This window comes from Colletes gigas, unplaced genomic scaffold, assembly GCF_013123115.1.
Source record: "Colletes gigas isolate AHSC1104 unplaced genomic scaffold, ASM1312311v1 Colletes_gigas_Sc00007, whole genome shotgun sequence".
In the NCBI taxonomy this organism is placed as follows: Eukaryota; Metazoa; Arthropoda; class Insecta; order Hymenoptera; family Colletidae; genus Colletes; species Colletes gigas.
The window spans coordinates 459,489-475,001 of record NW_025106636.1 but is presented as its reverse complement, the minus strand read 5'-3'; the positions used below and the strand labels follow the sequence as shown (position 1 = coordinate 475,001).

Here is a 15,513-nt window from a genome sequence, read left to right as displayed (position 1 = left end):
AAATGCGATATGTTCGGACCAAACATTCAATCATGTGAAATTAACGGTTCTTATATTACGAACACTAAATATTGATTTTTGAACTTAGTTTTTAAACGATTGTTTAAATAGAACTTGACTTGGTTCGTTTATCGAGCATACAATTAAAATTATCGTCTTATTGAATTATAACGAAAGGATGAGTTAATTTTAATAACGAAAGGATGACGTAATTTGTTGAAAACTTATTTATTTAGATACAGTCGGTCACACTGAAAAACAAAAGAATATCAATTTCTTGACTGAGACTTCGTTAAAAAGTTATTAAAAAATTAAATTAAAGAATTTCAAATCATTCTGAAAAAATTATATATAGTTACAGGGATTGATTACAATCATTTTTGGTCGTTACACATACCCTCGAAATCCTACTCAGTTTCGAGAAAAAAATTCGAGTAGGTGTGAAATTTTTCGACAAAATTGAAACATTTCAAATCGTTCTGAAAAAATTATATATAGTTACAGGGATTGATTACGATCATTTTTAGCCATTACACATACCCCCGAAATCCTACGCACTTTCGAGAAAAAAATTCAGGTAGGAGCTGAAATTTTTCGACAAAATTGAAACATTTCAAATCGTTCTGGAAAAAATAATTTTAGTTACAGGGGCCAATTACAATCATTTCTGGTTAACAGATATACCCCCGAAATCCTACTCAGTTTCGAGAAAAAAATTCCTTACCGAAAATCTAACGTGAGACCAAGGGAATGCTTCCTTGTAATTTCATGTGAATTTTTAAAATGTCATATCTCCTGAACGGATTGGACGATTTTGATGTTTCAAGCGGCAAACAACGCGTATTTTAGTCAAGAATATATAGAAATTCCAAAAATATTGAAAAAGTTATCCCTTGACCCCGTAAAATTAGAAGACCCCCATAAAAATGGTCCAATTTTCACACAACCATAACTCCCACAATAGTAAAGATATCTCATTGAAATTTTTCCCCGAAGCAGAGCCCATGGGTACCTACAAAAAAGTATTGGACAAGTTTTCCGTACAGCGTCAAAGAAATATACAAATTTTTAAGAAAAATCGACAAGGGGTAAATTTTTCGGCGAAAAAAAAGATGACCGTGAACCAATTGGGAGAGATTAATGGACGTTGGGTGTAGAAAAAGGCGAGGAGCAGGGATGGTGGAATGGTTTTCGCTTGAACAGTGGAAAGCGGCAGGTGTTCCGGGTTAATATTCGTAGCGGAGAGGATTGTTTTGCAACGCTAGCTCTCCGGACATCTTACGTGCCCATGCCCGTCTCGTAATTAGTTTGACTTTCACTGTGAGGGCTACCTTACCGGGCACACTTTCGCTCGTCTTCGTTTCACGTGTCTCGCCGGCTGCCTCCGGAATTATGTTATGGAGAAAATGGCCGAATAAAAATACCGATGATCAAGGACGCAACGACGCCGTAACCTCGACGGATCCCCGAATCCCCCGATCCCGACATTCGTGGCGAACGGTTAACGTATCTCGGTCGTGACTCAGAAACTAACGAAACCTTCGCGAGAATTTCTCGGGTGGCGCATCAGGTAGTACCGGCTTACCCAATACCCATTGACGTAATCCTGATTTCATGTAATCTCGAAACGATAATAGCTCGGCGTTAGTTTCGTTTTACGCCGACTTTCCTCGCACGTCCAGCTCCTTGCACGCGAATTTCACGCCTCGTGTTTTTTCGCGACCGGTTCGACCACGATTTATGCTCGAAACGATTTACTTTCAATTTTAATTCAAACGTTGTCCGACAATGAAATTCTGTGCCACGACGCGACCGTATCCCAATGTGGAAAGGTACGTGTAGTAACGCGGTATTGTTATTCCACGGGCGTGGTAAAGTTTTATACAAACCTTAATTCGTTTTCGGTAAAAAAAGAAAAGCAAAACGACGCTCCTCGAGGACGATTACCCTTCATACTTTTCATAACTAAGCTCGAATTACGCTTCAAATGTTTCTCAGACACTACCGATAACAAATTTAACATAATGTCCTCTGATTTGAAGTTTCAAATAATACTAAATCTGTGAAAGATTTAAAAAAATATTTACACGAACGTATACGAACGAAGGTATTATAAATGGGTAAAATGAAAATCCTCTGAAAATTCTAAAAATAATTGAATTAAGATAAACTGTTGTAATTAAAGAAAATAAACTAAATTTGTTCAATATTTGTTTATTAAAAAAGACTGTAATAACACACTCGACCACCGACGCCCGAAAAACATAAGAAAGGGGACCTACATCAAGGTAGCCAACGACACAAAACAAAAGTAACTTTTGCTACATATTTTTAACATAAACGATAAAAAATTTCAAGTTTCAATGGACGCTGCAAGGTATCCCCTGGCTGTTCGTGTGAATTTCGCCCGATTGTACGGTAAAGAGGAAAAGCAAACACCTCGGTTAATCGTAATAAGATCAGGGTTACGTAGTCCTGTGAACGAAGATCGAACGATCGGCGATCGAACGGGCGAAGAAAGAAGATCGAGGATGGTTCGTTTCCCCCCCTCTCGGTCCGTATAAAAGTCGGAATGCGTCGAACCAACCGACATAACAGTGAAAGATCGCCAGTGAAGGACGTTCTCTTTGTATCGTCTTCAATTCGGCTACGTACCCTCCCTCAGCCGTCGCAAAGTTCAACGAAAGAGCATGTTGGTTCATTTGGTGAGTCCCACCTACGCTCTTACTGTGATTTTCGTCCAAACTCCTGACCCTTTTTCCAATAATCACCTTGAAAACATTTTTTACGGGTCGTTCGTTGAGTTCCACCCACGCTCTTATTACGACTTTCGTCCAAACTCCCAACCCTTTATCCGTTATTCGTCACCCTTTTCAATTTTTACCTGATAATTTGTTAAACTGTAATTAAGAAAACACTCGTCATTTCATTCAAAGAATCCAATGAAATCTAATATCGAATCTAAAGTGGCTTAGATATTGAGAATGGAGGTGCTCGAAACGAGTGGTGCATTTAACGAGAGACAGTTAACAATAAGAAAAGGTAGAAAATGGAAAGAAAACACAATTAACTGTACGTACGACCACGGATTTTTATCTCTGTGATTATTTTTAATCGCAGGGTATTAACGTTGCTTAGACTCGTTAACTGCACCCAAAAGTATCATTAACCCTCCATCGCTCAAACAAAGTACCGCAACTAATTGTTTTTAAATATATTAGAAATAGCTGCGGTATTATGGTGTGGAATATTTTATTATTTCGAGCAACTTTTTAATAAGAAAGCAAACATTTCCTCCAAAGAGAGAGCTAATATTCTATAATATAATCGTTTTATCTAATTGGATATGCATTATGCTCTGGATCTGTTTGAATTAACGCAAGAATTAATTATCAAAACTGTTATGCTGCTTCTACTATATGTATACCACGCCTCTGTTTAATTAGTAAACACACAAAAGGGTTTCGAATATTCTTCGAAAGTCGGTATTCTTTGGAACTTTTTAACAGTTTCATTTCGACGAAGAGAATTCATGTACGCAATTCCCCTAATTGGTTACCGTTACATCGAGATTCTAATCAAACGTTGAATGAAATAAACTTCATTTGGATCAAGGCCGTTGTGGTACGCGAGTGAAAATACGCGAAACGGTTATCGAATAAATTTGTCTTCTATAAAAATATATTTCAGGTAAGAGGAAGTAAATTTATTGATCTTCAAACAGTACATATTTATTTTTCTACCTAATGCAACACGTTTCCTAATGCAACACGTTCGATTTGCTCTTGATCCAATTGTAATTCACATTTTAATTTCTTCTTGAATCTTTGGGAACAACCAAATGTCTGATTCGAATTGCACGAGAGGTGTAACTTTCTGAGATTGAACATTTTTTAATGTTCAAAATTCTGACCTGAAAACTAACCAGACCGACGCGACTAATGCGCTCTTTGTGGAAAAAAAAACAGAGAAAGAAAATGAAATTATTGCAAAGAAAACCGGCGCGGTAATTAACGTATCACAGCAATTATTTCCAGCGGATAAATCTGAAAAAAAATAACGATCTCTTACTTTTACTTTCGGATTATGGCTTTCCACTTTCGAGTTTGCACGCTCTATTTTTTCATCTCCACGCCGTTGAATTTATTTTCATCGTTGCTTACGGTTACGTAATTGCCACCCGTTTATCGATCATTCGCGAAATTGATCGAGCAACTTGTCCAACGTTATTTCAGCCAGTAAAATCGATCGAGCTTATAGCTAATACGTGTTTTCCTATGAAAAATATTGTACATGTTTAGACACCTTATTTATTTATTTTATTTTCAATATCCTGGTTACAAGCTTTGTTGTACATACACATATAGATATAAATCTTCTACATAACATTAATTAAACAGAGAATACTTTCTTATTGAAAGATTAATTCTGATTGCAGTAATTAATTGTGAAACTTATATTGTATGCGTTCACATATAATTATGATTGAAAAGCGAATATACAATGCTAACAATAGAAATAAATCATGAGATAATTCAAAAGTTAGAAAGTGATGTATCTGGACTATGGAAGTTTCTGCAAGTATAGAATAAATATTTATTTCTTATTTTTTTATCCATAATCAGTGGAAATGCAACTGATGTTTGTTCAAATAATTTTCTCTCGGGCAATTTTTCCCCCCAGAGTAAAAATCTAATTTTACTCCCGATTAAATTGTAATGAAAATTTAGTTGGACGTCGAGAGCAGCGAACGGTACAATTATCTCGAAGACGTTTCATTGCATTTCGTTGCATATGGTAAGGAAAGTAGTTGCGTAAACGTTACAATTTACTGTGGTAGAAAATCACTTGTGAAATACCCGCAAGCATTCAGTTTCTGTACATATCGACTACGTGAGTGGCCGCTTGCACTCTGAATACGCGATTAACTTTCTTCCGAAAACAATTCGATTACTTTCAAACGATCGAATTATGCGTATTGTTTTTATATCGATCACATTAATAACTAACGAGCAATTTCACTTTGCCTTTTGAAAATTGAAAATTGTCAAGTAATACAGTAAAATTTCTCATTAGTTAATTAGGTTCAGGGTTCAGTAATAAGGATCAACGCTTTTTTATTCAGAATTTGAGATTCTTCGTTGATCTTCGAATCTTCAAAACGCCTTTGCCTATGAAAATGCAACTTTTTTATACAAAATTTTTATCGAACAACGCATATTTTGGTAGTTACAGAGGTGCACAAGTTGCATATAGATTCTAGAGGCCAAAATAAGACGAGAATCAAGAATACCAATTTGTTGATTTTTGAAAAATTTCAAATCGTTCCAAAAAAATTATTTTCGGTTGCGGGGGTCAATTACAATCATTTTTGGTCATTAGACATACCCCCGAAATCCTACCCAGTTTCTAGAAAAAAATTCGAGAAGGTGTGAAATTTCTCGACGGAAATAAAAAATTTCAAATCATTCTGAAAAAATTATTTTCGGTTGCAGGTCCCCATTACAATCATTTTCTGTCATTACACATACCCCCGAAATTTTGCGCATCTTCGAAAAAAAAATTCAGAACTGTTGGAACTTTAAACGTTAATAACTTTTTAACAAAGCCTCCATCAACAAATTGGTATTCTTGATTTTCGTCTTTAAAATTTTTCCCAGGTTTGTATAAACCCAGAATTAATTTTCTTTTGAAAAGAATATGGTGGTACTATTATTATTAATTGATCATTGTAATTAATGTACAGGGGGCGCTACTGCTTGTAGCATCGACGACAGTATACTCGAAGCCAGCGCCGGAACCGCCGGTGAATTCGTACTTTCCTCCATCGAGCGGCGGTGATCTGTCAAGCGGATCCGGAAGTTACGGTCCACCATCGCCACCGGATCGCTATGGGCCGCCTCAGCAACAGCCCGTCGTTCACAAACACGTTTACGTTCACGTGCCACCTCCGGAAGCCCCCGAATACAAACCACCTAAATACATACCACCCGTTGCGCCGCCGCAGAAGCATTACAAGATCGTGTTCATAAAAGCCCCGACGCCGCCGACGCCGACCGCCCCCGCGTTGCCGCCATTGCCGCCCCAAGACGAAGAGAAAACGTTGATCTACGTATTGGTGAAGAAACCGGAAGAAGCTCCGGAGGTGGTGTTACCGACGCAAGCGCCCACGCAACCCAGCAAACCGGAAGTCTACTTCATCCGATACAAAACTCAGGTAACAACCATCTAAAAACAATTATTTTCATTAATTCGTAGAGCTCGTCCACTTTGAATATCTTCAAAGAAACATTTCTGCATTGAAGTTTACAGTTTACTTGAACCATCGACTGCTTTTAACGACGACATAAATGTTGATTATGTAATTAGTAACTAGAAACAGTGGAGCCATGTGAAAAACAATTTTCCGTGACAATTCATTGACAAAGGTCGTTGTTTTCCAGAAAGAGGCACAGAACGCAGAGTACGGGCCCCCACAGTCGCCTCCATCGAATAACTATGGTCCACCATCGTCGGGAGGTCCCTACTAGATAGTGTAATAGTACTTAATAATAATAATTGTCGCGAATGGATTGCTACGAGCACCTGAGTCTCTTGGTTTTACAGATTTCCACCGTATCGTAATTTGGATTCATATCGATCAACACGTTAAACGCTATGTCGGTCTCTGGAAATCAAATGTATCACATTTTTTAAAATAATACTTTACAATTCACATAATATTTAAAAATATCTGCGTTTAATGTGTTAGACATACATACGTATTCGACTATTAAATTTTTGTTTTATTATACGTTCGATCCAACTTCAATAACCTTGCAGATAACATTGGTTAAGAGTTATCAGGGAGCACAGTAGCGCGATATCCCAATTCCTGATTAGTATGTGAAAAAGATTGTAACCGATCTATGTATATTTTAATAAAAGTATTTATACTTTTCTAGAATTCCTTTGTTTTTTTCATTGTTTGATGGTCAACAATGAGGTTGACATCAAGATTAGCGATCCAGTGGAGACCAAGGAAATGCCATGAGGTAGGACCAATGAAATGATTGCAAGATTCTTGAATTTGTTAACATTATTCATTTTGATTAATACATGCAAATTATTTATAACTTTAACTAGTGAAAGAATCGCGAATAATTCATACTTCTCAACTCGTATGCATTTGCACACAACTAGCTGTTTGTCTATTACACTGATTCAGTTCCTCAACTGACCGCCATCCATGAGAAGAGGGCGCTAAAATCACCTCCGTATTTTCAGGTCGGTATGGCAGTCAGTTGGGCCACGAAGGTCCATTAGGTGAGAGGTCTGTCTGTGTATCTCGTTTGTTAAGATGAAAAAGAGAACAAGAACTTGCATTTCTTTCGAAATTTTCATTTCGTTATTAAATACATACATGCACAAGTTATTACATTAATCAATATTTTATACAATGTGTTTCAACACCAAAAATTCTTGGCGAAAATTTTTCTAAGAAACGTACGGTGATTTCGATACAAGATTTAGAAGCGAAATATATCTGTGTTTCGTTTCAGGTGAGTTAATAGCCTTATTTGTTAACTAATGTCTCTCGTATAAACATTATTTAATTATTTTTTAAACGATTATTACTATTAGTAGCAAGTTTCGATAGTCAGTTACTGAACATCGTAAAAATTTCGATCGTGGCGGTTGTCTGTACAAAAAACTCATTAACCTGAATATTCGTGAATTTGTTAAAAAATACCTATTTGATTGTGAGATTTTACTCTGCAGCATGAACTTATTATATCAATAATTGTTCGAGAAATTGAAGGTTAGGTCAAACAAAATATGTGTAAATAAACGTTCGATTGCCCTGCGAGTATATTCTGATCGTTTAATCGTGTAACATTTCTGTTAAATCTGTTTATTTTTAAACGACAGTAATTTTAAACTATATGTTATCGATCACTTCTACATATGGTAGCAAAATTATGTAAGTTACATATCTATCACTTCCGCCACATGGCATGTCTTCTCCCTACGCATAACGCGAGATCGTCTAGATAAATAGCTACATTTTTGCACTGATTATTATTTATAGTAATTAAACATTAGCCAGGACTCAGAAATATTGGTTTCATTCATGTGCTATATGTGTTTATTATAAATTATTGCCCAGATAAGGTCCTTTGGGTGAAAACGGGTAGTCAAATACAGTAGTGCCCACATAAGTGACCACATTTTTACCCACTTATTTGTCCACGGTTATCCCCGCCAATTGTCAAGCGTAATTTGACTATTGATACATCGTATACGGTTTCGGATGGCCAACTATTGTATCTCACTTATCCTCTTTGCTTATCTCCATTGAATTCTGATAACTAATCATTATGATAACTTAAGTGAGCACTACTGTAACAGGTCTATAATTTATATATATATTTATTACTTAAATATATATATAACAATATAACAATATATATATTTAACAATATTTGACAATTTATTTACTTTCCACGCAAGAAAATTTCTTTATTCGCAACCACAAAACAATAGAGTAAAAAATATCATTATCTTACAAATTTGTGCGTCGATTTCAATTTGTTCGAAGACTTTTTAAGAAGGAATTTCTTGACTAATATAGAAATAATTGGATAACATATATATATTACATGACCGCAGTAGTAAACCGAAGAATAAACATGGTGGTAACGAGGATATGATAACAAAACGAAAGAGACAAGACAGTAGCCCATAAAAGTAAACGTGTAGATTTTTGTAACTATCCAAAACAAAATTCGAAGCTCGGGATGAGCTTTTAATAAGCCTTGTAATTTCTCCTGCTTCCCCAATATTTCAGTCAACTGAAAGAAATAATAAAGGAAACCTTTTTAATGTCGTACGAGTCCTTTGTCAATAAATGCCTTGTAAATGAAACTTTTTGAAGAAATGAAAATAGTTTGAAATATCAGCAACATGCATTTTTAACAATATTCGTTAATATTTATACCGATTGAATTTAAAAAAATTAGATTAACGTATAAATGAAATTACACTTACATCTTTCTCTGCATACATTATAATAAACTCGAGAAAGAAACATATGTAATATCCCGAATGTAATCCATGCCATACTGCGAGAAAAAGCAACGTGGCAAACTGACTATACAATTTATGTCCCAAAAATTTCATCCTCTTGTAAATGTACTCTGCGCACCAATTATTGGTGTTTATATTAAATGACATGATATAATGATTAAATCGACTTGCTGTTTCAAAAGTTGACAACTTTATATTTTCACAACCATTCCATAGAGTTCGACCTTTCTCATCTTTTCCATTATACGTTATACCAAAGATTATGCAGACCTAATATAACAGAAATCACTTTCTATAACATAGAATAAATTATTAAGATTAATTATTAATAGTTATGATCGTTTTCCTTTTCTTACCCCTTCGGTGAGTAACCAGCAACAAATATATTTATAAAGACTTATTTGACCCCAAATTCCAATGAAAAGAAGTCGTTTTAAGAAAGTGTGTTCCTGGAATTCTGAACTTAGCAAATACTGATCCGTGATGAACATGGATCCTAATTGGAAAAGAACGATGTATACCAATCCCATACACATTCGATAAATACCAGGAATTACACAATCCGGTAAATGAACAGTGTCTTTGTTAAAATTCTAAAAACGCAAAAAATTTAGAGTAGCGATACTAATTAAAGTAGTATAAAATCATTTTTAACATTTTAATGTAACTTACGTCGCCCATAAGTCGTCCATTTACGTAGTCTAGGTACCTTTTCATACTAAATTGTGGTCCGACTAGAAATGACCCTGGAAAATATGTAAATGCTGCAACCTCCAGAAATGTTGGTTGCGTTTTCAAAGCCACTTGTTTTTGCGAACCAGACAATTTTTCCTAAAACGATAATTGCTCTTAATTATTCTTAGTCGTTTCATTGTTTTCTTTTTTTTTACGTTCGATTTTACCGTTCTATTTATTTAATCACCGTTATGTGTCTATGGTAGCGGTTCTCAATCTATACTCGGACATAATTTGTGATAATAATATTCGCAAATAATGGAATATATTAATATTAAAATTCGTTATAGACGATGAATAAATATCCTGGGAAAAATTGTAATGGGAGATTCTAGAGGCCAAAATAGAACGAAAATCAAGAATAACAATTCGTTGATGGAGGTTTCGTTAAAAAGTTATTAACATTTAAAGTTCCGCCCTTACTGAATTTTTTTTCTCGAAAATGCGCAGGATTTCGGGGGTATGTCTTTTGACCAAAAATGCTTGTAATTGATCCCCGCAACTGAAAATATTTTTTCCAGAACAATTTGAAATTTATTAATTTTGTCGAATATTTCAGCATCTACTCGAATTTTTTTTTCGAAACTGCGTAGGATTTCGGGGGTATGTCTTTTGACCAAAAATGCTTGTAATTGATCCCCGCAACTGAAAATATTTTTTCCAGAACAATTTGAAATTTTTTAATTTCAACACCTACTCGAATTTTTTTTTCAAAACTGCGTAGGATTTCGGGGGTATGTCTTTTGACCAAAAATGTTTGTAATTGACCCCTGCAATCGAAAATAATTTTTCCAAAACGATTCGAAATTTTTGAATAACTTTTTAACGAAGCCTCGGTCAAGAAATTGATATTGTTGATTTTCGTCTTATTTTCGCCTCTAGAATCTTCGATTAAAATCTTTCCCAGGGTTGGTCAATCACCCTGTATATTTCAAAGTATTTTAAATAATTTTCAAGAGAATTTCATTAGGAACGAACAAACATATATTAAGACTTGGAGCTTGAGAACCGTTGGTCTACAGTAGACGTTATGTTTCACGTACTTCGGGGCTTTTGCCGTCCAATAAATTGAATGCAAGACCAATTAACCGCAGAGTTAACACGCACTGGGGCATAGTCCATTTTATATCGTAATCGGATGTACTAGTTGTGTAATATCCTGTCAATGATAGAAACAAACATTAGTTTTTTGACTTTCAAATTACTTTTGCATTTACATAAACAACGACCATTGTCTGGTTTACAGTACGCTCGTCCATATCGCGAGAAACAAGGCAGAATACACGAACACGCTAGCAATTGCCCTAAAATCATTAGACAAATTGAAACGTTGACACTCTCTGAGAAACGTTTCTAAGAAATCGTGTCAACGTAACGGTACAAATTCAATAACTTTAGATTCATGAACGCCGATTGAACTTAGTTTCATTGAAACCCATAAACAAATAAAATTCAACGTAAATTCCCAACAAATAATATTTATGGATTCCGTGACATTAAATGTGAAGCGTGAAATCCATGAAATTTATAAGTTTCTGTAAATGTAGTGTTAAACGATCGCGATATACGAGTCACCCGGTATATTGTATAACTCGAGGCAAATTGCATTTAGTATCACCGGGGCTTTAAAGGCGAACGCGGCTCCGAGCAATCAGTATTGCTTCGCTCGTAGCGTCGAGAAGAATCGTCTTGTAAAATATTTTCCCCGACTGTTACATCGAATCTAAGTGAAACAGTGCAAAACATTAGTGAAACAACTTTATGCGATTTCTTTCTCACGATCAAAGGTGAAAGATTTTATACGAACACATAATAAATAACCCAACGTAAGACATTAACATTTAACGCGATCTCTTGTTGTAAATAAATTCAGAAATTCAATCTTACTTCATAGTTCACAAGTTGGATTTTTAACAAATTATTCGTAGTTTGTACCATGGCGAAACAAATAAAGAACATGTATTATACTATATTTAAGTAATATAACGATACTAACATTTATAGGACTAACGTAAAGTCAGCTAACAGTAGTTAGTTATTAGCATAAAGTTTTAAAAACTTTTGTTCTTGTTCGCGGTCTTTTTTATCCCCCGCTCTTGACCAAAGAATATATTAAAGTAATGTATATTTTAATTAAATACAATTTGATGTAATATTCGGTTATTTAAAAATTAAAATTTTCACTTTTTTCTTCGTATATTTATTTCACTTTAACGCCATTTTTTCAAATTTATATTTACACCGCCCAATTACGTGTTGAAATTGTCGAAATTTTATATACATACATGTATAAGTGTTGTATGTATCAAGAGATTTGTACGAGACATAGTTGATAAAATGTTTTAACATATAAATACGATTCAGAAAACACTTATTCTATAAAGTGGAGATATATTTGAAACATCCTATATAATCGATACTATATCACGTATCACATTTCACAAAAACGTAATACACGCTACGGTCAGAGTAACCGCAGAAGACGTGGAGAATCGTCTCGAATTTCCCATACGAAACGAGATTTGCATCGATATAAAAATCGGTTAAAAAAAGTTAAAACCGAAGAATCGAATTTATTTAAAAAAATCTTGCATTTAGGTCCAAGTCCTGATCTTTCTAACATTTGAGATTCTCTGCTTAATCCACCGTGAACCGTGCCTGGGTCTGCTCTGTCCCATGTCCAGAATAATCTCTCAAATTGCAATTGCTATACAGGCTATAGGAAAAACTTATTCATTATGTATACATTGCAAAGAGTAGATAATGTTCTTTGTGTTTTGTTTGTATCTTTTTATCTCTTAATTTGAAAATGTTACTGTAATATAGGAACTATAAACCCAAATGATAAAAGTAAAAGAAAATGGTAGACTGGGTTTGCACCGACCCAGACATGGTTGCCGACTAACCTTGCATAGAGATTGTACCAGAACGACTTAAATGCGCACATTTAACGTTTTAAAAACACTTATCGATTGAAATTAATCGGTAACGATGTTTATGGTTTAATCATAAGAAATGTGAACGACGTATCATGATCTTTTCATACCGTATAAAAGATAGGTCATATTGACGACGAACGTGATGAAAACGCACGGGGAAGTACCGCCAAGAAATTTCATGACAAAATATGTCAAGCATAATGCTGCTGCTGAATGAATCGTATTAAACCCTGTAAGTATTATTAATATTATTTGTATCATTCGTTTGTCAACAAAGCAAATATAAATTGGTCGATTAAAAAATGGAAAGTAACACGTACAAGTTAAATCAGCGAGATCAACAATATTGAGATATTTACTAATAAAGATATTTAGCGTGGAAATTTAGTAAACTACAGGCATGTTTTACGATAACAACTACAATAAATTTCATTTCCTTATATCTATACATTTATTTTATTTTATTTACATTAAAATAAAACAAAAAATGACACGGTCAAAGTTTTTACACAGAAGACATGTTTTTCTCGAATACTTTTCGTAGTGTAATTATCGTTTTAATAAATCAAAGTACAAATAATTACCATAATTCCAGTAGCAGGTCAAAAGCCCGCAACTTGTGAAATATAAATGCTGATAAACTGGATATTTTCCATACAGCGTATACCTGTGAAGAAGGGCGATGGGTAATCCTGAAAGTTTAATCATATTTGTATCACCCTTACATTTTGTTGAAACGTGTAAAAGCTTCATATTTCTAAAAATAGTATTTCATAATCAAAACCATTGTTTCGGAAGTAGTTTACATTTCAAATATTAGTACAGCTGTAACTGTTTTTCACTCTTGAATCGCTATTACATTTTGCTAATGTTAGTAACAGTTTTCTTTAGATTTTTCAAGCTATACAAGACATTAACTGCATTGTACAGATTCTTGCTATTATTAAAATTCTAATTGTTACTTTCAATAGTGTATAAAACCAGAACAGTAATTGTAGTACTTACCTAAGAGTAACTGTCATAGTAAACTAAGAAATGTAAGAGTAAATTTGTTATTATTATTATTAATAGTCTTTACTATTGTGAGAATTATTATAGTTTATTGTGTTAACATTTTGCAAACCTACAGTTACAAAGTTATGATACAAATGAAAGCTATATAGAAATTAAATAAACAAAATAACTTTAGGATAATTACATGTTTGTGCAGAAGAGGTCTTTAATCTGAAGCACCCATCAATGGAAACAAATATACCAAATGTGTTTCTATGCAGAGCAATTTAGAAACTTTGAACTATATTATTTCAAAGTGATAATTAGTAAACTATATCTATTTCAATTAAACTGTTTTCATCTCCATGTATTTAAAAAAAAATTTACAAAAAACCTGTTACAGTACCAAAAAATAATATCTTAAATATACTTATTACTAGATTCATTTAAATTCGCAACGAACGCGTTAATATCGTCTTATTTATCTTGTAATAATAAGCAAAGTAAAATAAAATAAAAATACACAGATACTAATATTATTTAATATAAATAATTAAAGTCATTCCCACACAAGTCACAGAAAAAGATTCGTTCTTTTTTTATAATAATGATTTATTGAGTAACTATGGTAGGTACATGGAAAAAATAAAAATTTAATTCGATTCGAATATCAATTTCTGTAATGACTGTCAACATTGTCATTAATTATACAATTTGTGAGGGAATTATATTGTCGTAAGCACTTAAATGGAACTTGTAATATTTCCCAAAACAGACATGACCAAACTTTGCTTCAAATTTCAAGTTTAAAAAAAATTAGATAAATCTCGGAATCGCAGAAAATAGAAGGACCAAAACAAATAAGTCAAGATTATGTTGATTACGCAATCGATGATTAAGTAAAAAGTATTAAGGGTACACATTATACGCTTATCATTAATGATGAATGTAATCAAATATATGTAATGTGTTGCTAATTATATTTATTACCAAGTGAAATGGAGATAAGAAGACGGACTGCGGCCTCAGATACATTTAAAGCTTCCGAAAAACTCGATAATATACTCGTAGACATTGTTGGTCCTTTTCGAACTTATCTTTACAAATCGATCGTTTCACTTTTTTAATAAATCCTATAATGTTTCTATTGAATTTCTGTTCTGTCAACTACATTTTAACAAATATGCCTGTAATTTTTCAAAGCAACACCGTAATCGTTGGAACCAACAGAATTTTAGTTAAACTTGGTAATTGGTTGGTAAGACCGAGAATTGTATGGGAAGAGACGCATAGCTTGGATGAACGAGAGTAGACAGATAGCAGGAATATTCTGCGAGGAAGAGTTTAATCTGTTTAATTGTTCTGTCAAAAAGAATACTATTTTAATCTATACTGATTTGTTGTTGCTAGATTTATCTTCAGATGGTGTCACGATTCGACACAAACTGCTGAAAAGTAAGAAAACTAACAAGAGAAATTCCCTACAATGTCGTTACAGAAGACCTGTTTGGTAAGTCTCTATGCGGGTTTCGTCTTTATCTACAACACACGGTCAAACTTCGCCACGAGTTATGTTGTGTGATCGGGTGAAATGAATTTACACTCCGTTTAACAATAACAATGACAAAGAATATATATTTTAATACAACGCAATAAGTCTTGTCTTCGGTCAGTCACCGTACTCCCACGCATCTTCACTCGATGTGTTTTTTACAGCAAGTGAAGCAAAGACGCAGAAAGGATGCGCTCTCGACTCCCGCCATGCTGCGCGCGCAGC

The 15,513-nt window shown here is 34.1% G+C and overlaps 2 protein-coding genes across 3 annotated transcripts; one reads left to right on the top strand and one right to left on the bottom strand.

The window, feature by feature from the left end:
• The first annotated feature begins 2,690 nt into the window (after positions 1-2,690).
• On the top strand, positions 2,691-6,604 carry LOC122396537 (proline-rich extensin-like protein EPR1). The gene is made up of 3 exons (XM_043395054.1): positions 2,691-2,705; positions 5,747-6,217; positions 6,444-6,604. The coding sequence occupies exons 1-3, from the start codon at positions 2,691-2,693 to the stop codon at positions 6,528-6,530; spliced, it is 573 nt and encodes a 190-aa protein (XP_043250989.1). The 3' UTR covers positions 6,531-6,604.
• Positions 6,605-7,335: 731 nt separating this feature from the next.
• On the bottom strand, positions 7,336-15,317 carry LOC122396369 (lysophospholipid acyltransferase 5). 2 transcript variants are annotated; one of them, XM_043394694.1, is made up of 8 exons: positions 14,727-15,317; positions 13,328-13,435; positions 12,851-12,973; positions 10,848-10,963; positions 9,742-9,900; positions 9,426-9,662; positions 9,031-9,339; positions 7,336-8,834 (listed from the first exon to the last, which is right to left on the bottom strand). In XM_043394694.1, exons 1-8 carry the CDS (start codon positions 14,809-14,811, stop codon positions 8,541-8,543), a joined length of 1,431 nt encoding a protein of 476 aa, XP_043250629.1. In that variant the 5' UTR covers positions 14,812-15,317; the 3' UTR covers positions 7,336-8,540. The 2 variants fall into 2 exon arrangements, with proteins under 2 accessions (XP_043250629.1, XP_043250630.1); XM_043394695.1 differs by lacking the exon at positions 14,727-15,317 and adding an exon at positions 13,749-14,096.
• Between the last annotated feature and the right edge of the window lie 196 nt (positions 15,318-15,513).